A 19,758-nucleotide genomic window follows, 5' to 3' on the forward strand; every position below is an offset into this window, starting at 1 on the left:
CCCCTCAGGCCTATTTAAGAATGTCTTAAGGATATCAGAGCATGGCTGGCTCTGAATTTTTTAAATTTTAATGAAAAGAAGACTGGGGTCATTATATTTGGGCCGAGTGGCCCTGGTGTCCCACCATCTGACTTGGGTCCTCTCACATCCTGTGTCAAACCAATTGTCACCAACCTTGGAATAAAAATCGACACAGCTCTTAAAATAGATAAACAGGTAAATACAGCGGTGAGCTTTTTTTCAGCTGAGGCAGCTCTCTAAAGTCAAACCTTTTTTTTCTTTTTGTGACTTGGAGAGAGTTTTACATGCATTTGTGACCACTCACCGTGATTATTGTAATGGACTTTATGTTGGTATTGATCCGGCCTCACTAACATGCCTGAAAATGGTCCAGAACGCTGCTGCTCGCCTGCTGACAGAGACACGCAAACGTGAGCACATTACTCCAGTTCTTTGCTCTTTACACTGGTTGCCTGTCCATTTTAGAATTAATTTTAAAATCTTATTGTTTGCTTTTAAAGTTTTAAATGGCCTGGCTCCTTCTTATCTGTCAGACCTTCTACACCGATACCACGAAGGTCTGTCAGATCAACTGACCAGTCACTCCTTGCTGTCCTCATGTCGAGACTGAAACACCGGGGGGACTGAGCGTTCGCTGTTGTGGCCCACAAATATGGAATAAGCTGACCCTCCATATTAGGCTGGCCCCAACACTTGAAATGTTCAAATCATTTTAAAAACACACCTTTTTTCCAAGGCTTTTTAGGAATAGTACCAGAGTGTCACGGTCCCTGTGTCTCTCTGGCTCACGCTGGCTACAGGTTTTGTTGTTGTTGTTCTTTTTTGTTTTTGTTTTCTTTGTCTCTCCTCCTCCTCTCTGCCTGGGTGGAGCTCGTTACGGGCTCTTGCTCTTGGCCCACGCACCTGTGTGATTGTCTCCACCTGCTGCTGATCTGGCTGATTTCCCCAGTTGCTATTTAAGGCAGTGGCACAGAGCAGCTCACCGCTGGAACGTTGAACCTCCTGAGTTTGTGCTCTCGGCATTATCAAAGGAATCCCCTGTGTGTATTTTGCTGTGGAACTAACGTTGAAATTCTGTGTGTAGATATCCCTCTTCTGGACCAAATCACGGGACCTGCCCGGGTGTGGCAGCGTGTGTGGAGTTTTGGAGCGAGTGCGGCTGAAGAGGAGTGCGTGTGTGCGGAGGAGCTGTGGCGGTGACTGTGTGGAAGAGGAAGTGTGTGTGGATTCCCCCCCCCCCTTCTCTCCCTGGAGCCCTGGACCCCCCCCTCCCAACTCACTGTACATATATATAGCACTGAGGTGATCCCTGTTGTAAATAAATAATCTCCTTTTGTTCTCAAAGAAAGAACTGTCTGCGCGTGAGTCCGTCCAGTAGCCATGACACAGAGTCAGCTTGTAGTCAGTAACTGGTCGCTCTTAATCTATTTATTTTGTTAATTTTATTCATTGTATATTTTATTGTTTATTTTACTCATGTCTTAATATTTAAGATATACTGATTTTTTTTTCTTCTTTTTTTATTTTATTTTTATTTATATATATTTCTTTGTCTGTTTAATGTATGTTTTTTAACTGTTATCTCTGTTTTTTATTATTAGAAAGCACTTTGGTCAACTATGTTATTTTAAAGTGCTGTATGTGCTGTGTGAGGATTCTGGGGAGGAATCACCACTGGGACCACAGTGCCTGGGAATGTACATAGTTGTTGTTTCACCGTTCACTGTTAATAAAACTCACTGTTCATCTGCATCAGAGTCCTGCGTTTGGGTCCTACTTTCCCGCAACACCACCGTCTGCCACCGCTGTCTGTGACACCACAACTGAGAATCCACTGCCTTCTGGTCGGTGCCTCAGGTCAGTTACACCTCCAGAGTCACAAACAGCTTCTATCAGAGATATTGAGATAACAGTGACAACTTGAGTTGGTGGAATTATTTGGGCAGGTGTGGTGATTATTGATAGGAAAGAAGTGAGGTAATTACTATCAGAAAAATGGAACACCAGCCACACCCCTGGAAAAACACACATGCAAAGAAAAGTTGTGAAATTCAGAATGTTAACCTACATTCCGAAGGTTAACATTCCAACAACACAAATGATAATCTTATCTTATGAACCTTTCTGAAAAAGATGAGTCATACATGCCAAAATTCAGAATTCTGGGCTGTCTTAATAGTTCATGGACCCTATTCTCAATTCGTACCAGGGTAGCCGGCCTCTAGCAGGCTCGACTGCTCCTTACCTCTGGTCCTCTGGGACTCTCATCCTTTGGCCTCCCTGGTCTTGCTGCAGCTTCCCCCCTTCATTCTCAAGTACATTGGTGACAAAGACACAAACATTCTCACACTAATTCTCTTTCTCTCACTCTATAAAAGAATTGTTAATTTATGCATCTGTGTATTTTCTAATTATTGTGTTTGTTTGTATGTTTTTTTTTAACTATACCACATATAATGTAATAACTGAAATAATACAAATAGAAATGAATAAATAAACAGATAAAAGATTCACATGACCAAGAGGAGCCTATAGATATAGCTGTTCTTGCAACAGTCAAATGTGTTTTAAAACCACAATGCAGAAACACTTGAAAAAAAAAAGCAATTTTATTATGACACCTATTTTGCTTCAGTGACCAGAGCAGTCAACAAAAATCATGTAAAGACAGATCTATTAATGATGAAGATCAAAAGCAGCTCACTTTTTCTGTGGCCCCACAACAAGGATGACAGTTGTGATTCATACCAGCCTGTCAGATCACAGAGAACCAACTGGCCGGATGTTGCCCACACTTTAGGCTACAAAGTTCAGCTCTGCACTAAAATTTGAATTCTGGCAAAACAAATTTTCTGTTGTTGGACAACAAAGACAAAGAATCTTGAAACTTGATGTGGGTGTGAATCAAAAGTTTCAAAAGAGTATACGGACAACCCATTTCAAATTAACACATTTTTAGAATATTTTCATCTTTTTTTATGCAAAAGTTTAAACATAAACAATGAGAGCTGTGAAATTTTAGCTTCATGTATCAAATACTTCTCAACCCAGTTTTTGTGTTTACGATTTTCTTAGTCTGCCAGTGTTTGTACTTCCTGTTTTACTTTGATAGTCTTCTGTTTAATGTGCATTATGTTCAGTTTTGCTTCCCCTGTCTTGTCAGTCAGATTAGTGTCAGCTGTGTTTCCACCTGTGGACATTGTGCTTTTTGCACATTTTTCATCTGCTTTTAATTGTATTCAGCCCCATATTTTAGCAAGACATCTCACCAGTACACTTAACAAGTCAACAATATCTTATCAGATGTGCTTTTATCTTCCATCGGATCCTCTCAAAGTTGTGTCCTTTTACCACTTTTATTTGTTATTATACAAATAAATGTCAGAGCCTCTACCAGGGCAGAAATATAATCAAGTTTGCACATGTGATTGTCTCTCTCAGGACGTTATCTAACTAATGAGACAGGGAAACAAAACAGAACATGCTGCACACAACCAGTGTTGGTCAAGTAACTAGTTACTAATGACTGATTACGTCTCCAAAAAAGTAATCCAGTTACTTTACTGATTGCTTATTTTCAAAAGTAATTCAAAAACATGATAAACCCGAGTACTTAATAATGCAATAGACCTTTCAGCCCAATTCTACATTTCATGCATAATCCATCATATAAAATTAAATCAAATGGAAAGCCTCTTTTTAAAAATTGTTTTATTAGTTTTAATCTTTTAATTTTATGCACATTGCATTAAGCAAAAATTAAATCATATGCAACTGCCTTTGACTTGAAGAAAATGTTTAACATTTAAACCTATTTTCTGCATTTTCCAGCATGTAAAATAAAATAATGTTTTGTGTTTACACTCACTCTTTCAAATAGATGAAAGTAAAACAGCAAAAAATAAATTAAATCAAAGATTCAGGGGCACTAAGGCCTGTCGCTCTTAAATCTAGCTTCACCTGTTTAGCAGGAGTGGGGCGGGTGGAGGTTTGCCTGGTGCGACAGTGGTCATGTCAGTGGGGATACGGGGGTTTCTCTGTGAACTTCACATTCCCATGGCGGCTTGCTAGGTGCTTGCTCAGATTTGAAGTTTAATTTTTCACTGTAGAGAGACGTTTTCTTCCCACGCAGAGTGTACAGCAGACTCTAATGTTTTTGTCACTTTTTACAGAATAAAACTTAAAGTAATGTAAGTATTTCCACGGTTTAAACGCTGCATGGTCGTACTCTCTGCTGCAATCCATATTATCCATTGTTGATCTACACACGTCTGTTGCTGCCATGGACGTTGCACACGCTTACGTCATTGTCATGAGACACTCTCACAAACAAAATCACGATGGTTTAGTAACGCGGTAACGCAGCATACTTACAGGAAAGTAACAGCAGTCTAATTACTTTTTTGCAATAGTAATCCCTTACATTATTCATTACTTGAAAAAAGTAATTAGATTACAGTAAAGCTACCGCATTACTGCCCATCTCTGCACACAACACAAGTGTCTATCAAAGTAAAACATGAAGCGAAACAAACACTGAGACACAGACTGACAAAACACAGGGAACAGAGGGAGTGAGGGAAACACGACCCGACTGCAGAACAGGTGAATAAACAAGACAGAGACAAAATTAGAATTACACAGAACAAGGTGGGAGTGTGAGGGACAGAACTTCCCAGGCATGATAGGCTACACAGAGACATGACTGGGGAACAGACAAATTAACATGGAGACAAGACTGACTTCAAAGAGAGATACTAACACAGGAAACCAGACACAAGAGAACGCAGAATGAGAACAGAACCGATCCCAGTCGTCTTAGTGTGAGAGGCTAATTCTATGAATTTTAAAGAAATTTCGTATGGCAACACTGATATTGCTTGATATTGCCAGCCAACTGCTACTCTATCTAATGATATCGGAGGTGATACAAGCATGTAGAGTCCACATTAGGTGATTTTTTTAATATATATATTTCAGCAGCATGGAAAACTAACTTCATGCATCAGAGGTAAAAACATTTCTGCAAAGGAGGCAGATGTATTTTAGAATTTAAGACATCCTCTAACATGACTTAATGAGACTGATCTGCAGGATGAGAAGAGGCACTAAACAGAGAAACGAGAAAGTCCCATGTCTCCAAGACATTAAGTTTCTGTGCTCTTAAAGACCTCTTATGTCAAACCTGTCAAGACCTGCATAAAAACTAAGAATAGCTGATTATCTGTGTTTTAGTAACTCTGAAAGACTGGCTGGACTGGCATTAAAAACAGATTGTCACTGAATATATTACTGAAATAATCAGTGTCAACATTTGTGCCAGTTTTGCAGTTTTAAAAAGAAAGACTGGAGTGGTGTGTTACAGGCACATGGTGTGAAAGAGAAAATTAAAGAAGAAAATGTATATAGCCTGACCTTTTAGATTAAACAGGTTCAGTTATGAAATAAAATGTTACAGTAAAGCAAGTCATGTAAAAGGAATCTATTAATGATAAAGCTCAAGATGATTATTGCAGTGTTACTCTCACATCTATGTTTTGTGATGTATAGTGCTTTATGTTTTGCTTTGGTCTCCACAGTCAATGTTAAATACATCCTGAGAGGAACACAAATATGTGCTTTCTTAATAACGTTCCTTCCTGAAGGGCTGAAAGTTTAGTTTCTATTTGGAACATCGTTGGTGCTCTTTGGTACTTACAGTCACAAAGTGCTGTAAAAATATTACTATCAAACTTTTCTTGTAATCGAATAAAGAAGAAGTCAATCATTAATCAAAATGGGGAACAAGGAATTCTCTGAATAAATATTGTGTAATGGTGTTTATTCCACTAAGTAATGATAAGAAGTGACATGCCAGTATAATAAAAGTAAAATAAATTGAACTAGAAAATGAGAACGGTCAGTCAAATAGAGGTTAAAGTGAGCCACTCCTGTTTTCAAAGAAGCCAATTTGATTTATTGAAACCAGTTTTTTAAAGCCAGTCGGATAAATATAGAGAACAACACACAAAAGAACAAACGTGATATACAGTGTGGTCTATCTGCTTTTTGAAAATGGCACCTTTTTTTTGTGGTATTTTTGCATCTGTACAGATGATTTTATGTGTGTTTGTATTTGTGTGTGTATATATATATATATGTATATATATATATATATATATATATATATATATATATATATATATATAAGGCTAGACCCCCTATGCTAAGCAAGCCTACCGCAGACATGAGCGAGACAGATAAATATGAAGGCATGCCAGCTCGGACGTCGCCTGGATCAACAAGGTCCGCATCAGGTGTTGAGGAACCAGGGCACCCTGACGAGAAGTGGGCTACTGGAACAAGAAGGCATCGGTGGGCAAGAGACAAAAACAGGGCGTTGTTGGAATGCTACTATGCAAGTAACCCTGGCGGAAGGGGTTACATGAATAGGATGAGGGACCTATGGATTCTTCGATACCCAACATCCACAATGACGGCGAAACAACTAGTAGCTCAGTGTTCCAACATTTGAAAGAAGGGACTGCTCTCACAGCTAGAGATTGACAAGGTACAACATAAATGCTACGGCAAGGGGGAGCCAGGACGCCAGGTCAGGGGGGAGATATCATCACCCCCACCCGAGATTGGGTACCAAGCCCCAAGTGCGATAGGAGAACGATCCTCAGAAGGTCTGCTAGATGATGTTAATGCAGCACTACGGATGATACCTACAGCCACGATTACCGACAATAACAAGCTGATCTACAATACGGCAGCAGTGATCAGTGAGATGCTTGGCTACAAGTTGAACAGCCACAAGGGGCAGTACCCTCCATGGAGAAGGAGGCTAGAGGCTAAGACCAAGGTAGCACGGAGGGAGGTTAGCCAACTATCGGAGTTGCAGAAAGGCGCAATGAGGAAGGTGCCTAAGAAGTACAGGAAGCTGTCCATACCTGAGGTCTTGGAAACTGCCAAGCAACGACTCACAGCCTTGGCCAGCCGTTCTCCACGGAACCAGCCAAGGTGTACTCTCAGTGGCAGGGGAACAATATGAGAACAGCACCACCAAGGCTGGAGACGGAACAATACTGGAAGAGCATATGGGAGAAGGACGCAACCCATAACGGCAATGCTCAGTGGCTAGTGGATCTGAGGGCAGACCATAGCAACCTCCCTGAACAGGGTCCAGTAACCATCACAGTGGCAGATATCCAAGAAAGGGTCTCCAATATGAAGAGTTGGACAGCACCAGGCCCTGACATGGTTCACGCCTACTGGCTGAAGAAGCTGACTGCACTCCACGAGCGCCTGGCAGCACAAATGAACCAGCTGCTAGTTGACGAGAGACACCCGGAATGGCTAACCGAAGTCAGTCCTGATCCTCAAGGACCCCCAGAAGGGACCGGTCCCCTCCAGCTACCGACCAATAACCTGCCTCAGCACCACGTGGAAGCTCCTGTCAGGCATCATAGCGGCTAAGATGAACAGGCACATGGGTCAATACATGAGCGGGGCACAGAAAGGATACCAGAGGCGCAAAACACCAGCTACTGGCAGACCGAGCAGTCAGCCGAGACTGCAGGACCAGACTGACCAACCTGTGCACTGCCTGGATTGATTACAAGAAGGCCTATGACTCAATGCCCCACACCTGGATCCTGGAATGCCTAGAACTATATAAGATCAACAGGACCCTGAGAGCCTTCATCAGGAACTCAATGGGGATGTGGCGGACAACACTGGAGGCCAACCTCAAGCCCATAGCACAAGTCACCATCAAATGCGGGATCTACCAAGGAGATGCTCTGTCCCCACTGCTGTTCTGCATAGGCCTTAACCCCCTCAGTGAGATAATTGACAAGATTGGCTACGGATACCGACTACGGAATGGAGCAGTTGTCAGCCACCTCCTGTACATGGATGACATCAAGCTGTATGCCAAGAGTGAACGAGACATCGATTCACTGATCCACACCACCAGGATATACAAAAATGACATCGGAATGTCGTTCGGGCTGGAGAAGTGTAGTCGGATGATAACAAAGAGAGGGAAGGTAGCCAGAATAGAGGGGATCAAACTACCAGAAGGCAACATTGCAGACATAGAGGACAGTTACAAGTACCTGGGGATCCCGCAGGCAAATGGGAACCATGAAGAGGCCGCTAGGAAAGCTGCAACCACCAAGTACCTGCAGAGGGTCAGGCGAGTCCTGAGGAGTCAGCTGAATGGTAAGAACAAGATCCGGGCTATCAACACCTACGCCCTGCCCGTGATCAGGTACCCTGCTGGAGTAATAGGCTGGCCAAAGGAGGAGATAGAAGCCACTGACATAAAGACAAGAAAGCTCCTTACCATGCATGGAGGGTTTCACCCCAAGTCCAGCACCCTGAGGCTGTACGCTAAGCGGAAGGAAGGAGGCCGGGGACTGGTGAGTGTCAGCACCACAGTCCAGGATGAGACAAGGAACATCCACGAATAGATCACAAAGATGGCCCCAACTGACAGCGTGCTCAGTGAATACCTCAGGCAGCAGAAACCCAAGAAAGTGGAGGAAGGCAAGGAACCATCATGGAAAGACAGGCCCCTGCACGGTATGTACCACCGACAGATAGAGGAGGTGGCTGATATCCAGAAATCCTACCAGTGGCTGGACAAAGCTGGACTGAAAGACAGCACGGAAGCACTAATCATGGCAGCACAGGAACAAGCACTAAGCACAAGATCCATTGAGGCTGGGGTCTATCACACCAGGCAAGACCCCAGGTGCAGGCTGTGTAAAGATGCTCCAGAGACAATCCAGCACATAACAGTAGGGTGCAAGATGCTAGCAGGTAAGGCATACATGGAACGCCATAACCAAGTGGCCGGCATAGTATCTGTGCCGAGTATAACCTGGAAGTCCCAAGGTCAAAATGGGAGATGCCCCCAAGGGTGATGGAGAATGACCGAGCTAAGATCCTGTGGGACTTCCAGATACAGACGGACAAAATGGTGGTGGCTAACCAACCGGACATAGTGGTGGTAGACAAACAGAAGAAGACGGCCATAGTGATCGATGTAGCAGTTCCGAATGACAGCAACATCAGGAAGAAGGAACACGAGAAGCTCGAGAAATACCAAGTGCTCAGAGAAGAGCTCGAGAAGATGTGGAGGGTGAAGGTGACGGTGGTCCCAGTGGTAATCGGAGCACTAGGTGCGGTGACTCCCAAACTAGGCGAGTGGCTCCAGCAGATCCCGGGAACAACATCGGAGATCTCTGTCCAGAAGAGCGCAGTCCTAGGAACAGCAAAGATACTGCGCAGGACCCTCAAGCTCCCAGGCCTCTGGTAGAGGACCCGAGCTTGAAGGATTGACCACCCGCAGGGGCGAGTGGGGAATTTTTTGGCTCAGGGGGTTGGGAAGCGTATCTGTAACCGGAAGGTCGCTGGTTCGATCCCCGGGCTCTCTGTCCTGGTCGTTGTGTCCTATATAAATCCAATCCATTATTATTATTCATTATATATATATATATATATATATATATATATATATGTAGATATATATATATATATATCTACATATATATATATATAAACAATCTGGTACATTCTGGTCAGCTTAGCAACATCAAAACGCCTGAAGGAGCTCAGAAGATGAAAAAGGATGATCACAGAATTCTTTCCTTGGTTAAGAAAAATAACTTCATAACATCTAACCAAGTCAAGAACACGTTTGAGGAGGTAGGTGTGTGACTGTCAGTTTACAGTGAAGAGATGTCTTTAAGAATAATAGATGGATTGTATGCATGGCTCTGTTCAGATAATGATAAGAAACTGCAAAAGCAACCCCCAAATTTCTCAGAACAAAGGAAAGGAATAATCTTCAATGGCCAAGTCAGTCAGACTGTTGAGCTGCCGATTTCAATCCAACAGAGCAACTTTTCAATACAAACCTGAAGGCAAAGAAACACATGCACAAGCAGCTGTAAGTTCTAAACCAATAAAGCAAAATGTTTGTAAAGCCCCTCATATTAAAGATGAAAGCCTTTCACAACATCAATGTTTGGTCAAACTTACAACAACAGCAAGTCTTTATCCAAAACCTTTTGGGTCTAACTGTAAAAGTACTTACATGTGCTGGGGCATTTTGATTCATGCATGATTATTAGCAGGGTTCACCTGATGTCACTGGAAATATTGAATAGTTGAAAGTCTAGATGCCAACAGGAACTTGAGATAAGAATATTGGATCAAACAACATTTCTGAATGTCAGGCAGATAGTTTCATTGCACAAAACTTAGTGTACTCTTTATCTTCTGAGATGGTTATAAATGAGCAAAGTGTGAGAAAATGCTGGATTGTGCAAACATCAATTTGTTGTACCATAAAAATGACTGACTCGGGCTTTGTGGATGTGCCCTTTCATTGTGGACGTGATTCTTTTTCTTTCTTTAGATTAATGAGTAACTCCTTTGATGCCATATGAATAGGTTCTTTGTCTTACCTACTTATATATTTCCCCATCAACCACTTCTATTTGTCCTTTGCACACAGAAACAGGACAATAAATTCTCATCCTCAGACTCTCTGTGAGCTTAAGCGCTGGATTCTCAGAGTCTCTCCAGGGTAAGTACAGACACATCAGAAGTTATAGATTTAATACAGAATAAGATGGCATAATGTAAAAATGCAGTTTTAAAACATCTCCTTTGTCTTTTTCATGCAGTTTGAGTCGTGGATGTGATCAATAATGGGAACGCCTTCTGGACTGTTCTTACTCATACTTGTGCATATTTTCACAGGAACTTCTTCAGGTAAATCATCTCTAGTTAGACATAAATTCATTTTCTAAATGGACTGATGTAATTATTATAATGGTACTTTTTCCTTCGTCAATTATTGTGCCTCTAATTAAGACACTAATTAAATATTTGCTCCAGACAAACTATAATGAATTTGCTAATTTTACATTTTCACATTTCTCCTTTAGAAATTTTTTAGGTAAGGTATGTTATTTAAATATCAGTTTGAAAGTAGACAAATATTTACCTCATATTCAGTAAGAGTATTCAACAGTGACGTGAAATGCCTCCAAAGAGTTATTTTGATGAATTATCTAAATTACAACAAATTACTCAAATCTTTCTTCTTTTTAAATTCAGCTATTTTACACTGTGGTGAGATTTCAAAAGATTTTTCAAAATGATTATGAATCAAAAATTCTTACTTGTATTTAAGTGCTGTGACCACTGAAATGCTGTGACTATTTTGTCTGCAGGGACTCCTGTGACCAGCTGTGATTCATGTCATGGCAAAGCCACCTGCTTGGAGTCACAGGAAAGAGGTGACACCTTCACCGGCCATGCCCTCTCATGTATCTGTAAAGATGGCTTTGTAGGTGATGGCCTCACCTGCTATGACCCAAAACTCTGCAGTGACTCTTCTTGCTGTGACCGAGGTTACCACTGGTCCTCAGAGAAGGGCTGTGTGGACATTGATGAGTGTTCCCTCCCAATCTCACCATGCACACCACCTCAGATTTGCCACAACACACCAGGCTCATACGAATGTCTGGAGCCTTCCTCCAAGAACAGAGCAGCTGCCTCTTCCCAATCTGTCCAGTTCTACTGTGGGAACACAGTTTGTCCTTCAGGCACGGACTGCATCAATTCCCAATGTGTGGACCCTTGTCAGAACTATGCAACATTGAATGATGACTGGCGTTCAACAAATAACACAAATACTGAGGTCCTACACTGTGATCAATATATAAACTGGCAAGGCTGGTATCGCCTGTTTTTGAATCAAACCAGTGCTCGTATTCCAGAGAGGTGTGTCGAATCATACAGGTGTGGAACTCATGCGCCTTTGTGGATGACACAACCTCATCCCACATGGTCAGGTGAAATTGTGAATCGCACTGTGTGCAATGTTTGGAGTGGCAGCTGCTGCTATTTTCAGTCACACACCATCCATGTTAAACTTTGCCATGCAAACTACTATGTCTACAAACTTGTGAAGCCATATACATGCAACCTTGCATACTGTGCAGGTAATCTTATGCTTTAAATATGATTAACCTGTAGATGATTCAGTTGGTTCAGTGGTTTCTGACTGCATGATTATTATTATTATTATTATTTTAAACAGAGGTGAACACAATTACACCTGTTTTACCTACCACAACACCAAGGCCACAGAACTTCACCACCACACATGTGACCGCTAACATCTCTACCACAACACCAGTGGGCAACAGCACAGCAGTCGAGGGGGAGGTCCGCCTGGTTAATGGAAACAGCTCCTGCTCTGGCAGGGTGGAGATCTTCCACAGTGGACAGTGGGGGACGGTGTGTGACGATAACTGGGGCCTGGTGAATGCTCATGTGGTGTGTAGACAGCTTGGCTGTGGCAGGGTCATCTCAGCACCAACAAATGCACAATTTGGACAGGGCAACGGACCCATCTGGTTGGATGATGTCACATGCTCAGGCATGGAATCAACGCTCTCCGAGTGTCACCACAACGGGTTTGGATCTCATAACTGTGGTCACTCTGAGGATGCCGGTGTCATCTGTGCAGGTAAATATGAACATGTGCAGTGAAGTTCGGCTTTGTTACCGACTGCATTTGGGGTCAGATTTATCTAAGATGGCTTAAAGTTACATACTACTACAGGTTTTTACCTATAAGGCTTTTCATGGTAAGTATTTTTTCTTTCAGGCGAATTATGAGCAACTTTTTTTTATGAAAGATGAACATAATATGACAATTTTTCGATAAATCTACACAAAATCACCCCAAGAACCCAATTCAGTAAAAACTAAATAGAATTAAATTCTAAATAAAATGTTGTCGCCTGTCAGTCAATGCAAGAAAGAGTAGAAAGATTATTGTGTTGTTTTTTATATTGCTCTAATAGATCCACCTTTCATTAAAATTTACAGTGTTCCTTCTTTTGGTTTTCTATTAGCTCCTTCGTCAGTGAGGCTGGTCCACGGTCAGAACCGCTGCTCTGGCAGAGTGGAGATCTTCAATGATGGACAGTGGGGCACAGTGTGTGATGATTTGTGGGACCTGAATGATGCTAAAGTGGTGTGCAGACAGCTGGGCTGTGGAAGCGCTCGTTCAGCACCACACAATGCAGCTTTTGGACAGGGCAGCGGACCCATCTGGTTGGACAATGTAGCATGTTTTGGAAATGAACCATCAATAACTGACTGCAGACACAACGGGCTTGGAGTCCACAACTGTGGTCACCATGAAGATGCCAGCGTCATCTGTGAAGGTAAATTTTATGCATTTTTCAGGTACCCTCCATTTCTTACTGCTGACATCTAACTGATGAGAAAACTATTCTCATTTGTTGTTTTAATTTACCATTTAAATATAAAGTTGTTGTGCAGCACATGGAGTCAAATGCAAAGTAAACAAGGAGTTTGTGAGAAAACAATAATGTTGAGATGTACTAATGAGAGCTTATCCTCATTAATTTAGATGGAAGTGCAAACTGAGTTTGTCCTTTTAGTTCAAAGACACTTTTCTTTCAGTCCAACCAGGAATCAACAGCACTGTTTTTCCAACAACACCAAGGCCGCAGAACTTCACCACCACACATGTGCCTGCTAACATCACTACCACAACACCAGTGGGCAACAGCACAGCAGTCGAGGGGGAGGTCCGCCTGGTTAATGGAAACAGCTCCTGCTCTGGCAGGGTGGAGATCTTCCACAGTGGACAGTGGGGGACGGTGTGTGACGATGCCTGGGGCCTGGTGGATGCTCAGGTGGTGTGTAGACAGCTGGGCTGTGGCAGGGTCTTCTCAGCACCAACAAACGCGCGATTTGGACCGGGCAGCGGACCCATCTGGTTGGACGATGTCACATGCACGGGCAACGAATCAAAGCTCTCTGAGTGTCAACACAGAGGGTTTGGAGCTCATGACTGTGGTCACTATGAGGATGCTGGTGTCGTCTGTGAAGGTAAATATGAACATGTGGGGTTAAAGAGAGTGAAATCCAACTTTGTTCGTGTGTGCATTTGGGATAACACTGAACTAAGATGATTTATAGTTACATACTACAACAGGTTTTTATCCACACAACAATTTTTTCTTTTAGTCTTGAATTATGAGAAATTTTTCAATAAAGATAAACTTACTATGAAGATATTTCCATGAATCCACAGACACTGCCCCCAAGAACTATCAAATTACCAACAAATTAAAAATAAATTAAAAATAACATGTTGTCACCTGTCAGCCGAAGTAAAATAAATAGTAGAAAGATGATTATGTTATATTATTATATATTATATATATTATTATATTGTTATATTATTCTAATAAGTCTACATTTCCTCTGAAGTACTCCCATAGACAGCGTTCCTTCTTTTGGTTTTCTATTAGCTGCTTCAACAGTGAGGCTGGTCAATGGTCAGAACCGCTGCTCTGGCAGAGTGGAGGTCTTCAATGATGGACAGTGGGGCACAGTGTGTGATGATTTGTGGGACCTGAATGATGCTAAAGTGGTGTGCAGACAGCTGGGCTGTGGAAGCGCTCGTTCAGCACTACAAAGTGCAGCTTTTGGACAGGGCAGCGGACCCATCTGGTTGGACGATGTAGCATGTTTTGGAAATGAATCATCAATAACTGACTGCAGACACAACGGGCTTGGAGTCCACAACTGTGGTCATAACGAAGATGCCAGCATCATCTGTGAAGGTAAATTTTATGCATTTTTCAGGTACCCTCCATGTCTTACTGCTGACACCTAACTGATGAGAAAACTATTCTCATTTTTTGCTTTAATTTACCATTTACCATTTTTTAACTAAAGATACACTTACTATGGCAATATTTCCATGGATCCACAGATAATGCCCCTAAAAACTATGTAATTAGCAACAAATTATAAATAAATTCAAAACAAATGTTGTCACCTTCACCATCCTCCACTTCCTACTGCTGACATCTAACTGATGAGAAAACTATTGTCATTTGTTGTTTTAATTCACCTTTTAAATATAAAGTTGTTGTGCAGCACATGGAGTCAAATGCAAAGTAAACAATGAGTTTGTGAAAAAACAATAATTTTGAGATGTACTAATGAGAGCTTATCCTCATTAATTTAGATGGAAGTGCAAACTGAGTTTGTCCTTTGAGTTCAAAGATACTTTTCTTTCAGTCCAACCAGGAATCAACAGCACTGTTTTTCCAACAACACCAAGGCCGCAGAACTTCACCACCACACATGTGACTGCTAACATCTCTACCACAACACCAGTGGGCAACAGTACAGCAGTCGAGGGGGAGGTCCGCCTGGTTAATGGAAACAGCTCCTGCTCTGGCAGGGTGGAGATCTTCCACAGTGGACAGTGGGGGACGGTGTGTGACGATGCCTGGGGCCTGGTGGATGCTCAGGTGGTGTGTAGACAGCTGGGCTGTGGTACGGTCCTCTCAGCAACAACAAATGCACAATTTGGACAGGGCAACGGACCCATCTGGTTAGATGAAGTCACATGCACGGGAAATGAATCAAAGCTCTCTGAGTGTCAACACAGAGGGTTTGGATCTCATGACTGTGGTCACTATGAGGATGCTGGTGTCATCTGTGAAGGTAAATATGAACATGTGGGGTTAAAGAGAGTGAAATCCAACTTTGTAACTGTCTGGCTTTGAGATAAAACAGAAACCCATGCCAAGAAGCTCCTGTTGCACAGTTTTTGCACAGCTGTTAATGCCAGAGGAGGTCTGGAGCACTGCAGTTATTCAGTCAGCTGAGTGTTGGACACTTTAACATACTATGTGCCTCACAGAGACACTGCTCTGTAACTTGACATAGAAGGATTCTTTGCGACTGAGCTGCTGTGATTCCTAAGAGTTTCCACTTTGCAATAATATCACTTACAGGTGATCCTGGAATATCTAAGAAGCAAGAAATTTCATGAACTGGCATGTTGTAGTGGTGGCATCTTTTACAGCACCACTACAGGTAGCAAAAGTATAGAAATTCTGTACTTAAGTAGAAGTACAGATACTACTATCGAAAAATACTCCAGTAAAATTTGACAGTGTTCCTTCTTTTGGTTTTCTATTAGCTGCTTCAACAGTGAGGCTGGTCAACGGTCAGAACCGCTGCTCTGGCAGAGTGGAGATCTTCAATGATGGACAGTGGGGCACAGTGTGTGATGATTTGTGGGACCTGAATGATGCTAAAGTGGTGTGCAGACAGCTGGGCTGTGGAAGCGCTCGTTCAGCACTACAAAGTGCAGCCTTTGGACAGGGCAGCGGACCCATCTGGTTGGACGATGTAGCATGTTTTGGAAATGAATCATTAATAACTGACTGCAGACACAACGGGCTTGGAGTCCACAACTGTGGTCACCATGAAGATGCCAGCGTCGTATGTGAATGTAAGTTAAAGTTCTTACATACTGAAATAATGAAATCTTTTATCTTATCTTATATTATGACATTGAAGTACTCATCCTGGCCTCATTTGGTATTTCCTATTTCATCTGCTTTCATGTTTTATTAGTGACCTCATGTCGTTTTCTTTAGTCCAGCAGCCTCCACTCCAGACTTCACAGTTAATTTGTGGCCGTGATAAAATCCAAGTAGGTCTGCATATGGGCAGCATGTCATCCTCCGGTTTGAACCCCTTCTCGGGCAACCTGGCTTCCAGCAACTGTTCCTGGGTCAGAGTCCTTGATGATTATGTTTGGTATGAAATGGAGGCTCGGGCAGGTGCCTGTGGAAATGTGCTGAGGGTAAAGACTTATTTCTTTTTCCTATTGTTTAACTGTCCCATTAAAAAACACTACTGCTCAATTAATTTGTGATAAGGTGGCTGTAGACTGTGTTTTGGCATAAAATGGCTTTTTTGTTATCCAAGGAGAAAAAAGTGAGCAACAGCAGTCAGAGACTTAGGATTCACTGTATTAACCTGTGTGGACATGTCTCTGGTGATTAGACTTTCTCTAGGTGACATGATTTCTGAACTGACTGAAAATGTCATCATTTGTCTTTCAGATCAACAGCACACATGTCATCTACTTCAACAGTTTATTCATCTACCCACTGGCTAATTTGTCCTTCGCTCTTCCTGTGGGTCTTCCCTTCTCCTGTGCTTATCCCCTGGACACAGACGCCAGCCTGAATGTAGCTATCAGGCCAGACCTGTAAGTTCATTGAATTTAACTGCAGCATCACTTAGTATATGTAGCTCTAAAATTCAGGGCTCTCATGTGCATAATAGTATAGTTATTACCCCACTCTTTTCAATCATTCTGTTACCAAACTGCAATAATTAAGATGAATCTTGTTTACTGTGTGTGTTTCTTTTAACCATTTATGAGAGAGTAAGCATGCATTACTGTGGGCTGTTTGTAATTTAACATGACCACTGAAAGTCATTTTCAGATCCTTCATGCATAAATTTAAGTGCTTTTAGTTGTGAGGCTACTTTCCAAACAGCGTTACAGTTTGTTTAGAAAGCTCCACATTAAGTTGTTTACTCAATCCAGTTAACAGTTTGCTGCCTAGTTGTAGTTTAAAGATATGTTTTGTAATTATTCGATGCAGAATTTAACAAACATTTACCACCAGGAGGCAGCGTTTTACCAGTGCAAATGTCTTTTTAGTCGCACAATTTCGTCAAGAGACTTTGCCTTTTGCTCAAAATAAATATATATCTTGGACTTTATAAAATAAAGTTTATAAAATAGAATAAACAAAGTCTTCTTTCCAGTCAGAAAGGGAGATTTGTCAGTTAACATAACAAAACATGTTTACTGGATTAAAACTCTAGTGTTAAAATTAAATCAGCTATATAATCTGTTATTTTGACAGTGCTTTTTCACTAATATTAAACACACAAACCGCTTTTACACTACAAGCCAAATTTACTTGTTCAACTACTTGATTATATTCACTTGAAGCACTTTTTATCTGCACATGCTCACATACCAATGGATGCATGTTTAGCACCATCTCCAAAGACATTTCCAGCATATGGTCTGGAGGAGCTGGGGCTCGAACCATCAGACTTTTGAAGAAAACAAATCCAAAGCTGTCTTCTTACACAAACCAGGAAAAAGACAGAATAGGAGCAAGTAGTGTCTGAGAGATCATTGCATTATATAATTTTCTTTCCCTTTGTCAGGTTCACTGGAGGAATTTCAGGTTCGGGTCCAAAAGCTAGAGCCTCCATGTCTCTGTTCCGCAACTCCAACTACACTGAGTCTTATCCACCAGGCCAAGTCTTCCTCCCAGTGGGTTCACCTCTGTACGTGGGCGTCTCTGTGGAGGACACAGACCCAGTTTTGGCAGCTGTTCTGGAGGACTGCTATGCCACTCACTCACCAAACCCTGATGATCCCACACAATATCCTCTCATCCAGAACAAGTATGTGCATCTCTTCAACCTCACCAATGCTTTGTGAGATACAGTGAAGTGTATGGACCCTGCTGATCTCCTCCCTCCTCTCTCACAGGTGTCCCACTGACCGCCAAAAGGTGTCAATAGTTGAAAGTGGCTCGTCCCTCCGAGCTCGTTTCTCTGCTCTGCTCTTCCTGCTCCAGGGTGAATACAGAGACATTTATCTTCACTGCAGCCTCAGCCTGTGTAACCAGAGGAACTACAACTGTGTACCAGTGAGTTCCACATTTCACTTTAGCAGTACTCCATAATCCAAAATGGTTTCTCTGGTTTAAATCCTATATCTCTTTTCTCATTCTTTTGCCCTTTGTAGTCGTGCACAAGTAGGGCACATCGCTCTGTTTCCAACTCAGCTTTTATGAATCCCGTTACCATTGGACCAATTACTTGTGAGTATGAATTAAAACCTGGATTCAGAGCTCATGTCTTGACATAGTGATTTATATTAAACTAATAACTGCCATATCAACTTTTTCTTCTTCTTCTTCTTCTTTTTTTTTAGTGGACAAGCCAGCTGAGTGATCTGGAACATCCAATAACATTCTGTAGTGTGATATTAACTGCCAGAACTCTGTTTTCAGAAGAGAGATGATTTAAATATAATATTCACAAATATTTTACACATATTTTTTGATATTATGTTCCATTTGGGCTTTTTTTTCATTGTATAACTGCAAACTGTCCAAATAAGGTATGCATCCTATTTGTAAAAACTATACCTTGATGCTAGAATGTGAAACCAACTGGGTGATAAACTGCAAAGCCACCACGTATCACAGTTCACACACTCTAATCATACACATTAGATTTCATTGCACCGTATGAAAATTGCAGAGAAGGTATTAATTCAATTCAATGCAATTTTATTTATAAAGTGCCAAATCAGAACAACTGTTTCCTCAAGGTGCTTTATGTTGTAAGGTATAGACCCTACAATAATACAAAGAAAACAGAGAAAACACCAACAAACATATGACCTCTATGGCCAAGTGCTTTGGTGACAGTGGGAAGGAAAAACACATTTTAAACAGGAAGAAACCTCCAGCAGAACCAGGCTCACCGAGGGGCGGCCATCTGCCGTGACCAGCTGGGGTGAGGCCAGGAAGACAGAATAAAAACACGCTGTGGAGGAGAGCCAGAGATTAATCATTTCTAATAACTGAATTCAGAGAGGTCTATAAACACATGGTGAGTGGAAAAGGTGACTGAAGAAGAAACTAAATGTATCATGGGAATCCCCCAGCAGCCTAAACCTTATGCAGCATAACTCTGAGGATTCTGGGTCACCCTACCCAGGCCTAACTAACCTTCATTAAAAAGGACAGTTTTAAGCCT

At 41.9% G+C, this 19,758-nt stretch overlaps 1 protein-coding gene across 1 annotated transcript; it reads left to right on the forward strand.

The window, feature by feature from the left end:
- Positions 1-375: 375 nt before the first annotated feature.
- On the forward strand, positions 376-18,859 carry LOC146385061 (scavenger receptor cysteine-rich domain-containing protein DMBT1-like). Its single transcript, XM_084929910.1, has 14 exons — positions 376-431; positions 1,778-1,878; positions 11,262-11,636; positions 12,134-12,565; positions 12,957-13,271; positions 13,534-13,965; positions 14,391-14,705; positions 15,169-15,600; positions 16,082-16,396; positions 16,545-16,753; positions 17,016-17,164; positions 18,148-18,390; positions 18,479-18,638; positions 18,737-18,859. The coding sequence occupies exons 1-14, from the start codon at positions 376-378 to the stop codon at positions 18,857-18,859; spliced, it is 3,657 nt and encodes a 1,218-aa protein (XP_084786036.1).
- The last annotated feature ends 899 nt before the right edge of the window (positions 18,860-19,758 follow it).

Source organism: Perissodus microlepis, chromosome 6 (assembly GCF_051167445.1).
Source record: "Perissodus microlepis isolate ML-2025 ecotype Zambia chromosome 6, ASM5116744v1, whole genome shotgun sequence".
Taxonomy (NCBI): domain Eukaryota; kingdom Metazoa; phylum Chordata; class Actinopteri; order Cichliformes; family Cichlidae; genus Perissodus; species Perissodus microlepis.

What these genes read in the sequence shown, in the direction of transcription:
- LOC146385061 (XM_084929910.1), top strand. Translation starts at nt 376, where the DNA reads ATGCCTGAAAATGGTCCAGAACGCTGCTGCTCGCCTGCTGACAGAGAC. An exon ending in CCTTCTGGTCGGTGCCTCAG is followed by an intron (nt 1,879 to 11,261) that starts GTCAGTTACACC and finishes TTTTGTCTGCAG; the next exon opens with GGACTCCTGTGACCAGCTGT. An exon ending in GAACACAGTTTGTCCTTCAG is followed by an intron (nt 11,637 to 12,133) that starts GCACGGACTGCA and finishes TATTTTAAACAG; the next exon opens with AGGTGAACACAATTACACCT.